This window comes from Sander lucioperca, chromosome 1, assembly GCF_008315115.2.
Source record: "Sander lucioperca isolate FBNREF2018 chromosome 1, SLUC_FBN_1.2, whole genome shotgun sequence".
Classification (NCBI taxonomy): domain Eukaryota; kingdom Metazoa; phylum Chordata; class Actinopteri; order Perciformes; family Percidae; genus Sander; species Sander lucioperca.
In genome coordinates, this window is record NC_050173.1 from 17352108 (window position 1) to 17370326 (window position 18219).

An 18219-nucleotide genomic window follows, 5' to 3' on the forward strand; every position below is an offset into this window, starting at 1 on the left:
GAACAAACTCACACAAGACAGTCTCATTTTTACACAATGTCTTTATTTTTTTTATTTTTTTTTTTCCTAATTACAGACTCATGGGTTAAAAATAAAAATAAAAGCAAAACATTTGTTCAAACCCACTCCCTTTCAAAAAAAAAAAAGTCTCCACACAAACCCCACCCCTGACTTTCCCCACCCTAAAATAACCATTCCGCCCACTCCATTTATTAAATTAATAATCAAAGCTGTTAGTTCGTCAGCCTTCCTCAGACAAGCCGTGACTGCACTGCGCGTCAGAGAAAGGGAGTGCCTTAAGGTCCGCACTGTACACCCCAAAAAAATACCCTTGTCTCTGGTCCTGCCTTCCTCACTCGCACGCAAATTTGCCTGCCACTCAGTATATCTGTATATAAATCATGTGTTGGATTGGCTGCCTGGTAGATGCTGTGTGTATTGCAGTGTGCTGTGGTGTATGTTGAACAGGTGTGAGTGTGTGTGTGTGTGTGTGTGTGTGTGTGTGTGTGAGAGAGAGACCAAGTGTGTGAAAAGGGACTAAAAGCATCGTCAGCGTTTGCTGTTGTAGTAAATGCCCCCTGCGGCGGGCCTGTGGTCACCCTGCCCCCCTCCCCCGCCCCCCCACACGGACAGGATGGGGTGAGTGTGCATAGCGGGAGCAGAGAGAGAGAGAGACGCTGCGGAGACAGTGGGGGGGGCCTGTGCCACCTGGGGAGGGGTCGTCAGCCTCCACTGGTCCTGAAACCTGAAACGACAAGAAGTGGTCTAATATACAGAGAGAGGACCGGGGAGGGGAAGGAGGAGAGACGGGAGACAAGGAGCACAGAGGGAGAGCGGGGGGAAAAGGGGTGGGGGGGGATGGAGGGGGTTGCACGAAATAAAAACATTGATGCCTGTCAAAAGAATAAAACGAGCTGTGGCCATGCCTGAGTTGGAGGTGACAGGTATGGAGGAGAGACGGGGAGGTGGCAGCAGGAGGAACCCCGCCCACGAGAACAAAAAAAAAAAAAATATCTATGCATGTACAATCCCATCGAACACTGAAGGACCATCACTGTCCAGAGAAAGAAAAAAAATAAAGTCACAATCCATGGTGTGATGAGCCAAAGAGGGGAGGCAGGGGGAAGAAAAGCATGAGTTATAAAATGCAGCGAGGGTAGGGGTGAGAGGTAGAAAACGGCAGATACAAGAGGGGTTGAGGGAGAGGTGGGGAGGTAATGATATACTCCAAACCACAAACTTAAAACACAACAACAAATACTCTGGCTAGTGGAAGTTTACATATGTACGGTACATTAAACAAAACAAAAAAATAATAAACAGTATATTTTCTTGATGCTGTTTTCCTCCCATGTTTGTTTTCTTTTTTTTTTTTTTTTTTTTTTTCTCTTGTTTTGGTGGTGGTGGAGGGTGAGTGGGTGGGCTGTGTTGGTGATGGTGTGAAAGCAGGAGGTCACAGCCAGACCAAAGGAGACACATCTGCAGCCTGAGATACCACCATCTTCTCTCCCCCCCCCCCCCCTTCCCTCCCCTCAAAACCAACAAAAAACAAAGAAATCTGCCACTGTATTCTTTCCCCAATGGCCAACTTATACCTTACCAGGTGTGACTGCATCAACCTCCGCACACGCACTCACACACAATCGCACACTGCGGCCAGTCAGTCTCTCTGTCCAGGAGAAGGTTTTTTTTTTTTTGTTTTTTTTTGTCTTTTTTTCCCTCTTCTGGGGTTCTCTTCTTTTATTGTTGGGGAAGGGGAGGACTTTTTTCATTCTGTGTGGGTTTTTTTTTTTTTTTAAATGGGAACAGAGAGGGGAGAGGGTTGATAGTAAGGGAGTGTCGGGGAGGGAGGGGGGTGTTTAGTAAGGGGAATACCACGATGTTGTTCGCCCTCGGCCCCTGGAAAAGAGAGAGAAAAAGAGGGTGAGTTTTTTTTCTGGCTGGCTTAAAAAGACTGACACCAATTTCCTGGTGTGATATTATATAGTATATATATGTATGTATGTGTGTGTGTGTGTATATGTGTGTGTGATTGTGGCCAGAGAAAGGGTCTGCAAACTGAAGGGGGAAAGAATATATTTATATCAAAATGAATGACACAAATGACTATATCGACATACCATCTTAACGGTATTGGGCCTTTGATCTCACCCTGTGTTGTGGTACAACAAATCAGTCTGGAAGAATAGCCTACAGTGATGAAAGAAGCTGAAAGCAGCTTTGTCAAGAGAGGAAAAGGGTTTGACTTCCAGATATTGGAATAGTGATTAGTGTGTGGGTGTGAGGGGTCAGCGAAGGCACTCTCTCTCCCTCTTTCTCTCTCTCTCTCTCTGCGAGAGCCGCCTCTGGGGTCACTGTGGGGAAAGACCTTGAGGACAAACAGCACCACACATATACCCCCAGCAAGACACAGTGCACACACACACGACAATTTGGGGGACAGGACTTACAACTGCACCATTCTTATACACTCAAAACACTGCCCGACACGTATACAGAAGACAGGCAGCAGCAAACCTTCCACACATCATGTTCTCTTTCTCACATACACACATCATTCAGTGGCAACAAACAAAAAATGTCACACTGGGTCTGAAGCCAGTGGTTGTCAGGCTAGATGCTGAGGTCAGGCTGCAGTAATGAACCCTCGTTTCTGGAAGTGAATGCTGTAAAGGTGAATCTGGGTTGGAGTATGTGTATATGTGTATATGTATATATGTATGTGTGTGTGTGTGTGTGTGTGTGTGTGTGTGTGTGTGTGTGTGTGTGTGTGTGTGTGTGTGTGTGTGTGTGTGCGCGCGTGGGGGGGGAGGAGGGAGGGGGGGGAGGGGGTTCATGTACATGCAGGGACATACACTCTACATAGGCACAGAAAAGCCAAAAGGTTCTTCCACATCATGAGTACAGTATCATCTTCTGGCTCACATCAAAATCTTGGCTTTTCACCATGCTAACTTGGGAAGATGACAATAACGATGTTAATGGATGCAATACCGGAGAAAGTACTTTTTGCAGCCATAGGCCAATTTCTTAAGTGCATGTAAACATGGACGACTCTTTATTCACAGGCTTTTAGTCAGGGTGCAAGGATTTGAGGTGGTAGACAGAGGCCACTAGTTGGCTGTGTGGTCCTTTAATGCTATTAAATCCTGGCAGACAAGGCTGTACTTTAGCCTGCACAGAAAAACACTTGCTGTGGCCTTGAGTCTTAATTCTTATAAACAATGGTAAGCCCTGCGACACTTATACGTTAACGAAACGCATCTCTTGGACTGTGATTGCATGGCCACAGCCAAGCACTGCAATCTTCCCAAGCACACAATGGGTCATGCAAAGATTTTGTGTTTTTCTTCACCATGGATGTGTTCCAACGACAAGACAAGGCACGAGTGAAAAAAAAGTGTTATTTGGTTCAGATCATAGCCCGATTCTGTTCAACTGCAGCACAGACTTAAGTATGAATTTCTAATGTAGCAACCAGACAGCCCTTCTGCTCTCCTCTGCAAGAAGCGGTCAAGGCCATTTCAAGTGGAACAACGCTGCTCACTGCATGCTATTCTCTGTGGGTGATTAGAACACATTAACCAATGCTGTTAAATAATGGAAAGATGCACTATGTGGTTATCAGTTATACTCTATACAGGGTGTTTTCTATGATTATGAGTACAGTCACAGTCAAATTACTATTGGCAACAAAAATCATTTAATGACCTAGGAACTGCCAGGTTCCATCTGACTGACGTATTATTCAAGACCGTTAACCGTTTTGTTTTTTTTAGCACAGCCTTTTGATACGAGATGTCAAATCTTACTTCCATTACGTTCACATAACTGCAAATCAGTCAGACAGAACTTTAAAGTTCAACGATCACAATAAGTCTTACCTACGCATACAAACCAACAACTTACAGCCTTCAAAATAAAATGCAAATAATGCTTGGAGTCTTCCAGCTAGTCAACTACCCATTACTATCAGCACTTTCAGCTTCTGGACACTTTAATATCAACAACCCCTCAGCTTCTCCCCAACTCTTTGTGTGCCTTGTCCTGCAGCTCGGGCCAAATCCCAGTGAGTAAACTGGCAGGGTTCGGGTTTCTTGGTATGTGTGGGAGTACACAGAGTGATTAGAGAGATTCTGACCTTGAGGTTCAGACACTTTCTCACACAAAGGAATGAATAGGGATGTAACCCTTTCCTGTGGTTATTTTAAAAAGGCAGCCTTGCTGAAATGGGAATTCATTGCCCAAATACGAGTCAAAAGCAAGGGAAAACATGAAGATAAAAAATGTCCATGTAACTGCTGCACTCTCATCTGGAAAATGTTCTTTGTTAAACATTAAGTAGTAAGCAACGGCCTGAATGTACAGATGCTTTTCAGGGATAATCAAATCAGAATCTCTCAGTCTCAAAGCTCAGTGCATGTGTGGGGAAGTTGGCATGCTGAGCAAAGTGTTTGGCACCACACCTCCTTTGTCGTCTCAACAGAAAAAAAACAAGATGGCTCCACAGGGCTTACATGCAGTTACCAGTGAAATTCTTTGTAGCCTTGATTTCTTACTGCCTACAAGGGCTAGCCAGTTTACATTTAAAAAAAGGGACGGTACAGTAGATTATGTTGTTTAATGGTCCTCAAAAGAACCTCAGATTGTTTTTTTGTATCATATCATTTATAGACAAAGTGTAGCCAAGTGTTTTAATCACATGCTGTAAAAATTTGTTTGCAGTGGCCTTGCGGTAGAAACTAGACTACAAAAGACTCACAGGGCCCCACTGCAGAGCTCTGAATTGAAGCCTATCACAACACTACATAGAAAGCCAGCAGAATCCCAGTGCACAACACTCTGATCAACACCAGGCCTATTCTGTTGTTCAATATGGATCACAAAAATGCCAGCAATGAGATAGGTTTGGAACATGTAACTGATGGGATGGAGCATTAAGCAACTGCCACAAAGCTGCAACAGAGTAAAGAAATGCTACAAGTCACTGTACTGATCTCCACGCAGCTCAAAACAACTAATGCAGTGTGTATGTACAGCCTGGGAAGAACAAACTGATGTGCACCGAGTCAGTTTGCCTAAACTGAAATGGTTATATGTGATGTGGCACGCAATGAGCCCCCCAGTCCCACAACTGATGTGATTTCTTACCTGACCACATGGCATGTAACTGTGTTTCTATTAGTCTTTATTTCTCGATAAAGTCGATAGCATGATGAAATACGATTTAAGTTCTAACAAATCTTACTCATTTGTAATCAGGATTTGAGGAATTTTAAAAGTATTTTATTTTAAAAGTAATTTTCTAAAATATATATTATTTTTTACCTCCTATCCATTGACAATGCTCTGATTGCTCTGGCCCTTCTGTACTTCAATAATAATAATACATTGTATTTGTATTACACTTTACATTTACAGCAATCTCAAAGTGCTACAGAGCATATAATATAAATTAAAAAAAGATCAAGGTCAATAAATACTTTAAAAACTCTGACATCGTACTATCCTGCCAATTTAAGTCAAGAGTGAAAAAGCAATTTATTACTAACCCCCCCCCCCCTCTTTAAGAACAACTGATAATTCTGGCTGGTCATGATGGTCTGCCTAGTCTGTCCTGCCCTTTCCTTTCGGCAAACACTGAGTGAGGTGCAGTGCATGCAGGTGCAGTGTTCTCCCCCAGTGTCACAAGTGAGGCGTCGGCGTCAGCTCACCTGAAGGCCCGTCCTCTGCCTCTGGGTGGTGTGTAGCCGCTGTAGTAGCGTGCACGTGATGAGAAGCTTCCTCCCCGTGACCGGAACCGAGCCCGTGGAAAGCCGCGGTCTGTGGTGCTGATGCCTGGTCTGTTTGTTCTCTTAGCGCCAACCTGAGGAGTCGAGAATCAAGCAAGGGAGTTCCGTTAACTAAACTCCACCCATCTTGTGGCTTTCCTCCAAACAGATTTTCAGATTTCAACAAAACTGCTTAAATTTGTGCTCATTTTAGTGAGAGATGAAGTAGATCTCATTCCAAAAATGTTAAATAACATTAATAATAATTATAAATATATTTTATAATTGAAAGGAGACTTGAATATTTGTTATTCAAGTCTCCTTTCAATTATAAAATATATTTAGGTTGCTATGTATGATTTTAATTCAGTGGTTCTAATTAGAGCTGGGCAATATATCGATATTGTGATATGAGACTAGATATCATCTTAGATTTTGGATATCGTAATATGCCATAAGTGTTGTCTTTTCCTGGTTTTAAAGGCTGTATTACAGTAAAGTGATGTCATTTTCTGAACTCACCAGACTGTTGTAACTGTTCTATTATTTGCCTTTATCCACAGTCATTATATCCACATTATTGATGATTATTTATCAAAAATCTCATTCTGTAAATAATTTGTGAAAGCACCAATAGTCAACATTACAATATCGTTGCGGTATCAATATCGCGGTATTTGGTCAAAAATATCGTGATATTTGATTTTCTCCATATCGCCCAGCCCTAGTTCCAATCATGTGCCACATTGACAAAGGCATATAAAGCCTTTCCATTCAAACACCAGCCAGCCTCAAAAACTTAGCATTTTGATACATTTGTATACACTCATTTATGGTGTAAATGTCTTTATTTATGTAAAGGAAAACAAAGGGGGCAGGGGACAATTCAAAATATAAAAATACAATGGAATATAATGCAGTTAGGCTCTTAGGCATTTTGTATGGCTTTCAAATATTTAGGTTATCCCTGCTGTGTCAACACATGTATGATTCAGTCTTCCATCTTCTTCTGTATCTTTTTTTTGGGGGAAGTAACTTCTTTAAATGTGCATGTGGCTCCTATTTAAGTGAATAATACATTCATTCATTGTATCATTATTGCTCAGCTGATATGGTTGTATCCCAGTATAGTAGGAGTGTAACGGTGCATGTATTTGTACCAGACCGGAACAGGACTTTTGGAACGGTGCTAATGTACACCGAATGCAATCTTTAACAGAAATTATTAGGCTTGTTTTGCGTGAGGAACATACTTCAATTTCCTGTTACCACACAAATATATTAAGTGGCGGACCAGAAGTTTGTTTAGTCTCCGCCCTGCACTTTGAGCGCTTTACACACACATTGCACACAGTACACTTATCCCAGCCAAGCCTCTCGCTAGCTAGCATCATGGCCAATCTAGAGAAGCCAGAGCTTGAAGACCGTTATCATTAAGGTCTCCTGTTTGGAAACAACGGACAAAAACAAGTGGAATAGACGAAAGTAGTGTACCGACATTGCTCATTAGTGATCGGGTATGTTTCTGGCACTAACATACTTGAAACAGCACCACGCGAATGAATATCACTACTACAAGGAAAAAAAACGAGCATAGTGCTTTTGTAGCAGTAGTGTTTTTATAGCAGCGGATCTACGGTCATATTCAGTTGTTGAAAACACAGGTTTATTATTTTTTATATACATTTTCAGTGGTGGAATGTAATGATGTACATTTACTCAAGTACTATACTTACGTACAAATTTGAGGTACTTGTACTTTGCGCAAGTCTTTTCTTTTCATGCCAGTTTCTACTTCTACTCCACTACATTTCAGAGAGAAATATTGTACTTGTTACTCCACTACATTCATCTGACAGATTTAGTTACTAGTTACTTAACAAATTAAGATTTTTGCCCATAAAACACATGGTTTATAAAATACAATGTTTTATCATAAATTAAACTACCCAACAATATAGCGGCCTGCAAGTCCAGCTGAAATGATTAGTACATTAAAAAACAGAACAGTTTTGATTGTTTCCAGTTTGAGGATTTTTTATTTGCATTGAGTGCTTGTACTTTTAAGTACATTTTCCTGATGATACTTACATACTTTTACTTAAAGTGCTCATATTATGCTTTTTGGCTTATCCCCTTTCCTTTATTGGGTTATCTTTTTGTGCACATTATAGGGTTATAAAGTGAAAAAGCCCAAAGTCCACCCCAAAGGGACTTACCATCTCCAACAGAAAACACTGTTCACAAACTGCTCTATTGTAATCCAGCCTTTACTTCCGTGACGAATGTACTTTGTAACACATGTTATAATGCTCACCTAGCTGCTAGCGTGCCACGCCCTCATACTCTGCAACTGACTAGCTAGCTGTACTTACTGCGCATGCGCAACTCCCAACAAAGATGGAACAGAAGTGAGATGTCTCACTCTGTAGCTAAAACAGAGAGCTCAACACACAGGGTGAAAAGAGGAGCTGCAGCAATGTGCAGTACAACAAATATATGGTGTTTTCTGAAAATTAAACCACATAAACCTATTCTGGTACAACCTCTAAATACAAATATGAACCTGAAAATGACCACAATATGAGCACTTTAAGTAACATTTTCAATGCACTTAGTATTTTTTAAAGTGTGGTATTAGTACTTTTACTGAAGTAAAGGATCTGAATACTTCTTCCACCACTGTATATTTTATTTAAATCGTTTTGAAAATCTTTATTCATTGGAGAACTTATTGGTAGAGGCACCAAAAATTCCTCTATGCAGGAAAAACACACCGATCTTGTTTACACTTAAGAGAAAATGAAACCGTCACTTTAACCCAATTCTCATTTACTCTCACAATAGTGTCACTTTTCTTGTCTTTCTGACCGACGACTGCTGAAATCTCAACATTAGAAGCTCCCAGTTGAAAAAGTAATAGTTGAAATTTCAAAACGTCTTACCTTTATCTGCCTTCCTCTGAAAAGGGACTCGTCCAAAGCCATGGCTGTCCTAACAGACTCTTTGTCTGCAAACTCAATATAGGCAAACCTGAAGAAGAAAAGAAGCAATCAACTTGACGTGGAATATGTGTACTTCTGCTCAATCTTCACTTTGATTAATAAACTTGATTCTCAACACCAATCTGACATTTCACTCAGCTTTATACGGTACCTACATTCTTGTATAACACCATAAGGCCGCATTCAGACTGCCTGCATCGGCCGTTTGACAAAAACGCAGGTCTTTCCATTCAAAAAATAAAAAAAATAAACGGCAAAAAGTTGAGTCCGACTCAACTTTTGGAAAAAAGCAACCCCACGTCACACTGCGGTGGTCAGTCATGTAACCGGCGATCAGACTTGTCTGTGTATTTTAAACTATAGTTTGAGGCGGCGTGAGAGTCCCGTACAGTAAACAGGAACCATCGCTGCCTTTATCGCTGCCACAGAAAAGTCTTAAAACATTATGAGAGTATAAAACGGAACTCAAGCACTGAACTGCCTGGGAGTTTGTGTAATAGCTGAATGTTTCCTGCAACAACAAAGCACTCGCTATGTCTCGCTCGTCTTTTCTTTCTCTCCTGTGAAATAAAGCTGCCTTCAAGTGCGGTCGGAAACGTCAACCTATGAACGATCTGATGGAAAACAGTAACTGAAATATAAAAGTCTACCTGTGCTTTGTTGGGGAGGGGGGGGGGGGGGTTTAAGAATACAACAGGACGTCACACAAATGGGCCGTTTCATTGACACCCGTAAGGGAGGGGAAGAGAGAAGGAAGACAATGTGTGTAAACCCCGGCCAAGACCGGTTCTCATCCATATAGGATTCGGAACATCTCCAAGGTCTTGACCGTACACAAGCTCCTCACACAAAACAGGCCATGTGTAAAGGACTCTGATGGCCCCTTAGGTCACTTATCCAGGGTAATGCGCAAATCACACATTTCTTCACGTCTAACAAATGTCTTATCACACAACTAAAGAAGTACTCAAATGCAAACAAAAAGCAGCAACATGCAAAGCATGACAGCACCAGTATTTTGATTCTTTATAGACATACCACTAATGTAATTTAAGAGGATCACAAACATCTAAATGGTAAAAGGAAATCAATTTCCCTGAAGGTGAATAACTTAAGTTTGTATAAAGTTAAAAGCCATTTCTGGTGGGATTTAATGCAACTTTCTTTTACCTATACAGAAGATTCTACGCGGATAGCATTTGTATTTGCTTTTTTTTTTTTTTTTTTTAACAAAAACAATCACATTCAACCATCCAGCTTTAGTGAAACTCATTTGTATTCATTTGTCCATCCAGTTTGATTGTGTCTTGTTTCTATGACAAAAGTGTGACACTGTGGAATATTTGCCACACAAGATAGTAACTTGTCATCCACCCCTCCACTGCTTGATGAAAAAATACAGTATAATGATATTACCCTTTGGGATGCCCTGTGTATTTGTCACATAGGATGGTGACTCTGTTTACTGAACCGCAGCCATGAAAGTGAGCCTCCAGCTCTTCTGCCGTGGCACCATAGTCCACCTGAAGAAAGACAGGATAAAAGGTTACACACCGAGAGAGCTGAGATACGTGAGCATGTGCACTTAAAAATCAGGATTTCATTTTTTTAATCAGCTTATGCTTTAACATTTACACGTTTGTCTATTTGGCACATCCACACATCTTGGACCAAGTTAGTAATCAAAGTTAGATTTTTATGTCACTTTTAATTAGGCCTGCACGGTATTGGAAAAAATATTTATATAATATATTTTTTTCCCCCTGCGATATATATTACGATATGAAAAAAAGACTAATTTTTACCCCTACTTAGAAATACTAAATCATTCTCAACTACTGGGGTGATTTTGTAGGGGAGTGCATATACAAAGAAAATAAAAATGAAAAAGGAAATTTTCTTATGTGAACCAGTCTTTGTTGAACTTTAATGCTTTACAAAAACCAAAGCAAGTAAGCACTGTGATTACTCTTCTGAAGTGATTTTGGAGAGGGAAATTAGGACGAAATACACTGGTTGACTGACATGACACCATTGTATTCATATAATATCAATCCAGGCTAAAGTGAATGATATTAATAATGCATGCATGTTGCTTCCTCTAAATTTCAGGTTGTGGTCGACTAGCGGGGCCTGCTTTGGTTGTTTGATAAATTGATTAAAATTGATCATGATTGTTGGTTTGCTGTGCATGCAGAGCCTGCATGTGTATCCAAGAGCACTTAAATCAGTGGAAATTACGTTATGAAACAGACTGCTGTTGTAGATTAGTGTTACGTTTCCAGCGTCGCGGCTCCGAACCATAATGTTAGTTGGGACAGACGCCTTGTTTCTTTAGGCTATGTTAGCTTTAGCCTGGCTGCTAGCTGGTAGTTCTGCGGTGAAAAATGGCCGGGATATGTCGTGATTACATTGCATTAATCGGGTGATTTAGTTTGTCTCTGCAGCGAACATAAAACACTGACTACTGGAGCTTCACTACCCATGGAGAAGCATGTGCATCACTGTGTCAGCGGCCGCTTACGGTACTTTTCTACACACGGGAGAGCCTCACTTCCCATAACAAAGTTTTTGACGCAGCACTGGACTTACTTGCCGAAGAAGAGTCTATAATGTCCAAGGTCTGGACGTTTTTATGGTAAAAAAAAAAAAAAAAAGAAAAGTTGAGTGAGTGCAGTATGCAATACTTGCAAGGTTGAAGTAATGCAAGACGGACGCCATGTCAAATCCTTTAACACCACCAATTTGATCACTCCTATGAAAAACCGTCATCCAGCACATCACAAACAGTATCAGGAGGAAGCTACTAGCAAGCAGCCTAAACGCACACAGCGGCAGCTGCAGCCCACACGTTAGCAAATGTGCGGGGAAGAGAGAGAGAGAGAGAAAAAGAGAGTGGGAGGTTTGTGTGTCGTGTGTATAAAGTTAGCAGTAACGCTATAGCTGTGAACGTAGTGGTGCAGTCTGTGTACAGTTTCTGTCTGTGAATAAATGCTACTGCTCCTCAAAACCCAAGCCGAGTTCCCACGTCTTGCATGCTAGCTTCTGGTTTAAGTAAGTGAAGGGGATTAGCCAGGCCGGCACGTTTGTTTTATGTTCCTTAGGTATTGATTTATGATCCAAACTTTTCACAGCAACTTTCATTAAGTTATACAATTGCTACAAATTATAAAAAGTAGCCTAAAACTAACACACTTAGTTACTTCAAGTCTGCAGCTCAGAAAACATATGGAGCTTAGTTGTTAGACTTTTACTTAAAAATAAAATGTGGCACTAGCATATCATTTATGAAATTATTTACTAATTTTTCAGGGGTGAATGTTCACATTTGTAAAATGACAGCCTACATTTATGGTGGAATAAAATGCTGTTCGTCTCTGTATCTACAACAAATGAGAGTAATAGGGTAAAAGTACTACAGGAGAGACTTGGTGTTCTCTTAATAAAAAATAGATGTGTATATTTTATTATGGGCAAAAATTAGTTTGAAAATATCGGCATATTGAATGTCGGCCAAAATCCAATATCGGGCATTCCTATTATTTTTCTTTGACGTCACCTAAAAAGTTGCAACAAGAAACAAGACAATGTGGCCAAAATGGCATCTATATGAGACAATTACTCACGTTTCCGACATAAATAGATCTGCCATCTGCTTCCATCTTTTCCTCGATGGACATGATGACAGGGCCGACTGCACAGGGGAGGGGGAAAAAATGGATTGATATGAGCAACAAAATATTTCAACTGAAACCAAAATATTCCCAAACAGGTGTTGTTTAAACAGCATAGTGTAAAATAGACTACATCTACCAGTGTTTCCCATCATAGGTTTTACTTGGGCGCATCGCCCAGGTAGAGTGAGACCCGCCCAGGTAGATAATATTCAAAATTCAACATTTTTTTCCCCCCAATCAACAATGTATTTTTCACACTGCACACTCTGCGTGCATGACAACGTCAACGCTTTACTTCAGACTCAGAGGCTATCATTAATAGTAACTTGCTGGTGGTGGTCATGTGTCTGATAGACTGATGTGACCAAAAATCTTTGAATTTGGTCCAGAATTGACCGAGCTACAACGTAACCTAATGGGGCAATTGTGGAGCCTTGCTTTTTGTCCAATAAAAGTGTTTTGTTCAGATTGTTACTAAAAGTGTCTGACAACATTATCGATCTCAGGACAAGACTTTTTGTCCGAAGACAGCTGTGAGGAGAGTGAAACGCGAGGCGAGAAAAAAGGCATTGAGGTAGTCTGTTGTTTCGGAGTAGGCTACAGAAATGACAGGCTCCTGTTACCTAAAAGATTTTCAATGTAATGGCTCAATATTTAAAATGATTGACAGTGTGGATGAGGTCGATATAATTGGATGGCCGCCCGTATTCATTTGAGCCAGAGTAGGCCATAGTCTATGGATGAAGTATACGGATGAAGAGCGGACGAGGGGAGGGAGAGAGAGGCTGCAGCTAACGACCTCATCCACATTGTCGAAAGATAACAGAAACCCGATAATGTTGTCAGACACATTCAGTGACAAAAAAAAAACAATCTGAGCATGTCAGTACCAAAAAAAAAAAAAAAAAAAAGTTTGGCTTGATATCAAACCGGTTTGAAAATGTTTACATCGGCAAAAAACTACTAGGGGCCATTAGTTACAAGCAGCTTGTACACAAACACAGTGACGTCAACATACAACAAAGAAGAGGTCTCCCCCTCACAAAAACACACCTGGTGGGGGGCTGAGATTCATCTGTTTCTCCACCTCGTTCTGGAGCTCCTTCAGCTTCTCTGCCTCTTCCTCCATCTCTCTCACCCGGGCTTTGATTGCCTCCAGCTCCTGAAACACAGACACAAATCTCATTAGAGCCGTCAGTCCATCATGAGCACAATACAACTCACCGAAACATTAATCACAAGTGTTATAATCACACAATGTGGATGACAGTTACGCTATGCTAACAAGTGCTTACAAACTACCAAATCTAGCCATGAAAATGTAATCAACAAATGTGAAACACTAGGGAAGATGGCACAGTAGCAAGGAGATGACAAAACGGGTGTAAGTGACGGTGCTGTCATAACATGACCTCAATCTAAAAAGCAGCAAGTGTGTGCGTTGTTTCTAGGGTTGAAACGATTCCTCGAGTAACTCGAATAATTCGATTACTAAAAATCCGCCTCGAAGCTTCGTTTATCAAGGTTACCAACGTTGTATAGCTCACGGTGTTTCCGCACGGATGACCATTACTGTCGCCAACGGGCTGACGCCAGTGTAAATAGTGAATAGTTAGTGTTACTAACTGGGGATTTCCACCGCATGCAGAACGTCTGCGGACCGGCTCCGCTGCGTACTCCGCCGTCCTTCAATACCCACCAGGTCCGGATTTGTTGCGCCACGGCTGCGGCCATAACTGACAGCTGTAGTCACGAGGACCCACGACATCTCGCAAAAAAACAGATTGTTTCCATCCAGAGGAGTAGAGGGGAAACAACTCTGTGCTGTGTTTTCAAGGTGTAGTGCAGGGAAATATGATCCGCCGTGAGCACGGTGTATTTTATTTTGAAAATTAAACGGATATTTCATTTTGTTTCTATGCTCGACTTCCTGTCCCGCACTATTATCCCCTGTGCTGAACTGCTGCGGAGCTCTCCGGCGTCCGGCAAAAATAGAAGCTCTGTGTTTCTGCTCCGGAGGGCTGCGGATCGCCAGAGTCGGAACGCAGCCGTTCTGCAGTCAGTGGAAATGTACACATTGACTTTAATGGAAACCTAATGACTCCGCTGCCGTTCCGGAGCGGATCCGCAGACGTTCCGCAACCGGTGGAAATTGGGGGTAAGAGAAGAGACAGGCTGGAGAAAACGACAGCAAGCGTCCAAAGTTTGGAATCAGTTCAAATGTAATTAAAACGAAAAATCGAACTAGCTTACCACAATAATAGCACAACGTCAATGCTTAAGCATCTCAACAGAAAACATCGAGTCTAACTTAATCATCCAACAATCTACTAGCATAAGTGTAACAGAGTTGTGTGACATTGTAATCAAATATATAAATGAAAATAGGTTGAGTATAACTAATATTTACATATAGGCCTATATACAGATCAGTCTCCGGTATAAACTTGTAGTTCTGAAAGTTAAGTTCCACAACTCAAGGTAATATTTATGTATGTTTAATTTACGCCTTAGTTTGAGGTTGTTATTGCATTTCAGAAAATGTTTTCTTTCAAAACAATGTAATATGGCACTTAATGTTTATTTTTTGAGAGATGATATTGTAAGCAATGTAGGCAATAACAATGTTGCTTTTTTCCGAAAATTAAACCAAACTATTGTATATTCTTGCTCTTCAATAAAACAAAAGTATTTTTATCCGATTACTCGATCAATCGATGGAATAATCGGTAGAATACTCAATTACTAAAATAACCGCTAGCTGCATCCCTAGTTGTTTCTGCCCAAATCAAAAAACCCACACATTTTGACTACGTCCATCTAAAAATGTACTGTCTGACTGGCCCTGACCCTTCACTCTAGTGGCAATGCCTCTAATCCTCCACATTATTTCTTTTACCATACAGCCTTAATCGGGCAGTACAGTAGCTGCCTCCTACAGCTTAAAACCAAAGTGATGAATCAGTATGGCACGCTCAGTTCATGTTTCCTGTCACTTCTCAATGACTATAAAGCCCATGTTCAAAGACAGCATTAAATGGATACAACACACAATCCAAATAACGAGTAAAACCATTTGTAAACACAAGTAGCCATAACTAATTTCAAGACATTTGTTTTGTTGTTTACCATGTACATACACAAATGTGAATGTGGTTATTTCTATTTTATAAATACAATAGTTCTAACTGACATCACCACGGGCTCATGCACCCACATAAGCATTTGCTATTAATTTATTTTGACAATGAACATGTGAATAAATAATTTGTGTATTAATCAATAAGGGAATTGATTTGCTGCAGCTCCACTACAACTGAAATTCAATTTAGACCTTTTGGGAAGTAACTGGAAATGCATTTGGGGCGGTGCCGATGATCAGGTCTGAGGACAGAAGACATAGTGAAGCCCACTATCACTGCCAAAAAATTAAATATTCCTATAGTGAATAGAGAGCTGGCTGTGTCCCCACGTGGGAGCGGACCCTCCTGTCTGACAGTGGTGCACTGCAGCACAGTGGGAGTCATTCCAGCTTCACCCAGGGCTGGTGCCTGTGCTGAAAGGATTTGAAATGTAAAGGCTCTTTGTACAACTGGGTGCAGTGACACAGACAGACCATATTAAATTCAGGTCCTCTCACCAGAGGGGGGGGGGAATGCACGGTGACACACTGCATGTGATGATAATGGCCCCATCATTTCTCAGCCCTCCAACCTTTATCTGCATGAATCATAGTCGATGTCGAGATCATGGAAGTGGTGAAAGCAATCCACGTTTACAGCAAGATTATTAAAAAATATGCCATCCGACACTGACACTATTTTTGTCGCATATTCAGTGCAAGCTTTTTCACTCCCCTCCCTTCTCCGATTCTCCTTGCTCTGGCAAAACATTGAAGGATGCAAACCCAGCCCCTCAAATACCGCAACCCCCTCCTCCTGCGTTGTATGCCGCGCTCTCACTGCCCAACTGACAGCACTACAACCTAAAAACCCACCTGGACATGCTGCATAGACATCAGGGAATATGAGTGAGTGTGCAGGTGCTGGAAAATGAAAATTGGGCCCACTAATGCTGATTGTGCATCTTGAACCATCATAAAGCTAATGCAAATCCTATGTTCCACTGATGCGCGATACCAACCGTCGTCCAAAATAAGACAAAGATAATCAGGTGCATGTCTGCCATCTCCACCCTAGCTTTGTTAAACCAGCTAGCTTGCTAGCACGTCAGTGTCCTGCTGTGGCATGCTATTAGTCTAGCTAGCAGGCAAATAGTATTTTAAGGTTTTATCTCGTGACTAGTGATTACGGCTGTCCACCGGTCATTTTAGCTGCAGCACTTGATGCTGGTGCGTGCGATAAGCTAATGTTAGCCTGCTGATGCTCGGTCATTTTTTTAGGCTCACACCGGTGCCTGAAATGCAGCAGCAGCCAGCATAATGGTGAAGGTAAATTGAATAAAATATGCAATTACCGTAAGTAGGTCGCCTTCTCAAACAGGTAGACTCGCAGAACTGCGGCTAATGGCGGCGGCCTGTCCTACCCTCGCCCCTGACTGTCTCCTGCATCTCTGTCTCGCATTTTTGAGACGAGGATTTCCGCCCCCCCCAACAGCTCGAGCTGCTCCCTGGCGCAGAGAAACTTGCGCCGCTGTTGCGCCAAGATGGCTGCCGACACCACGCATGTCACCACCCATTTATACTGCACTGCGTGAACCACAATGGCGGTTAATATCGACCTGGCAATAGCAGTAACGCACACAGCATGTGTGCCCGAGATTTCTGGAAAACTATCAAGACATTTCTTGCCTGCTATCCCTAACGTTACTCCGCTTCGGTCATAACGTGTCCTGGTATGCATGTGGGCTCTCACAGCTGAAACAATGCCCTTCACTTACCGGGTCTTCAATTGCGGCCTCTCCCTCTTCTAACCCCGGTTCTTCGTCACCGACACCCGGGTCTTCCAGCTCGGGATGTCCGGGGTCTGAATCTAGTAGGGATTCCTCCGCCAGTCCGTTACCGAACTCCGCCATCGCCCTGTTCCAACTGTACCGACGCGCCTCGTGGCCAAACCAACGTTGCAGGCCCCTACTCACGCACAAGGGGGTAGAGTGAGCGGGGCGGTGAAAAGAAAAAAACGGCGGAAAACGCCGCTTAGTAAAGTTAAAATGGGGAATAAAATGCTAGCTACAGTTCAAGCCACTACTCAAACAGCATACCACGATGAACAAGAACTGCTGTTTTACTCAATACCTTAAAGCAATGGTCCTAATTTACGACAGATAACCTAGTTTATTTACTTAAATTAGTATATAAAAAAGGCGAGGACTCTACGCGAGAGCGGCGGCTTCCCTTCAGTTCAGAAATGGAAGCCGGGGGCGGAGTCATGTATCACTGCGGGCGTAAAACTCTCAATCCTATTCGTCAGAGGATGATTCTAGACAAACCTCTTTGGTATTTAGCGCGCTCCTATTGGATAATCGCGCAGGACTTTCCGGTTCGCCAATCGCATGTGTGCTTTTAATTGGATTACGATTCTGTCAATCATATCCCTGTCAGAGGTAAGTAAACTGGCAAAGCCAATTGATCGGCAAATGAATTCCAGGCACACGAGTGTGTCACATACATTTCCTCCTCCAGTGTGACCTGAGCGACGTTTATTTAAAATATGCCACTCAGGTAAAACCGCAGCTTTGTATAATGTTTACATCAAGAATTTAAATCCTTGTCACACACAAATTAGTACAAATGCCCTGCAATCAGAC

At 41.9% G+C, this 18219-nt stretch overlaps 1 protein-coding gene and 1 long non-coding RNA gene across 6 annotated transcripts; one reads left to right on the forward strand and one right to left on the reverse strand.

The window, feature by feature from the left end:
* Nucleotides 1-355: 355 nt before the first annotated feature.
* On the reverse strand, nucleotides 356-17833 carry pabpn1 (poly(A) binding protein, nuclear 1). 5 transcript variants are annotated; one of them, XM_035999664.1, is made up of 8 exons: nucleotides 17353-17833; nucleotides 13507-13615; nucleotides 12403-12470; nucleotides 10193-10299; nucleotides 8717-8804; nucleotides 5715-5866; nucleotides 521-745; nucleotides 356-482 (listed from the first exon to the last, which is right to left on the reverse strand). In XM_035999664.1, the coding sequence occupies exons 1-7, from the start codon at nucleotides 17485-17487 to the stop codon at nucleotides 550-552; spliced, it is 855 nt and encodes a 284-aa protein (XP_035855557.1). In that variant the 5' UTR covers nucleotides 17488-17833; the 3' UTR covers nucleotides 356-482; nucleotides 521-549. The 5 variants fall into 5 exon arrangements, with proteins under 5 accessions (XP_035855557.1, XP_035855561.1, XP_035855554.1 ...); XM_035999668.1 differs by having other exon boundaries at nucleotides 356-457; nucleotides 501-745; XM_035999661.1 differs by having other exon boundaries at nucleotides 356-745.
* On the forward strand, nucleotides 8517-8781 carry LOC116046299. The gene is made up of 2 exons (XR_004104101.1): nucleotides 8517-8631; nucleotides 8695-8781. It is a non-coding gene; the product is annotated as an uncharacterized LOC116046299 (long non-coding RNA).
* Nucleotides 17834-18219: the final 386 nt, after the last annotated feature.

Coding starts and splice junctions, on each gene's coding strand:
- pabpn1 (XM_035999664.1), bottom strand. CDS start 17,487: ATGGCGGAGTTCGGTAACGGACTGGCGGAGGAATCCCTACTAGATTCA. Junction 8,805..10,192: donor TACACAGGGCATCCCAAAGG/GTAATATCATTA, acceptor TTTCTTCTTCAG/GTTTGCCTATATTGAGTTTG. Junction 5,867..8,716: donor TCAGAGGAAGGCAGATAAAG/GTAAGACGTTTT, acceptor TCGACTCCTCAG/GTTGGCGCTAAGAGAACAAA.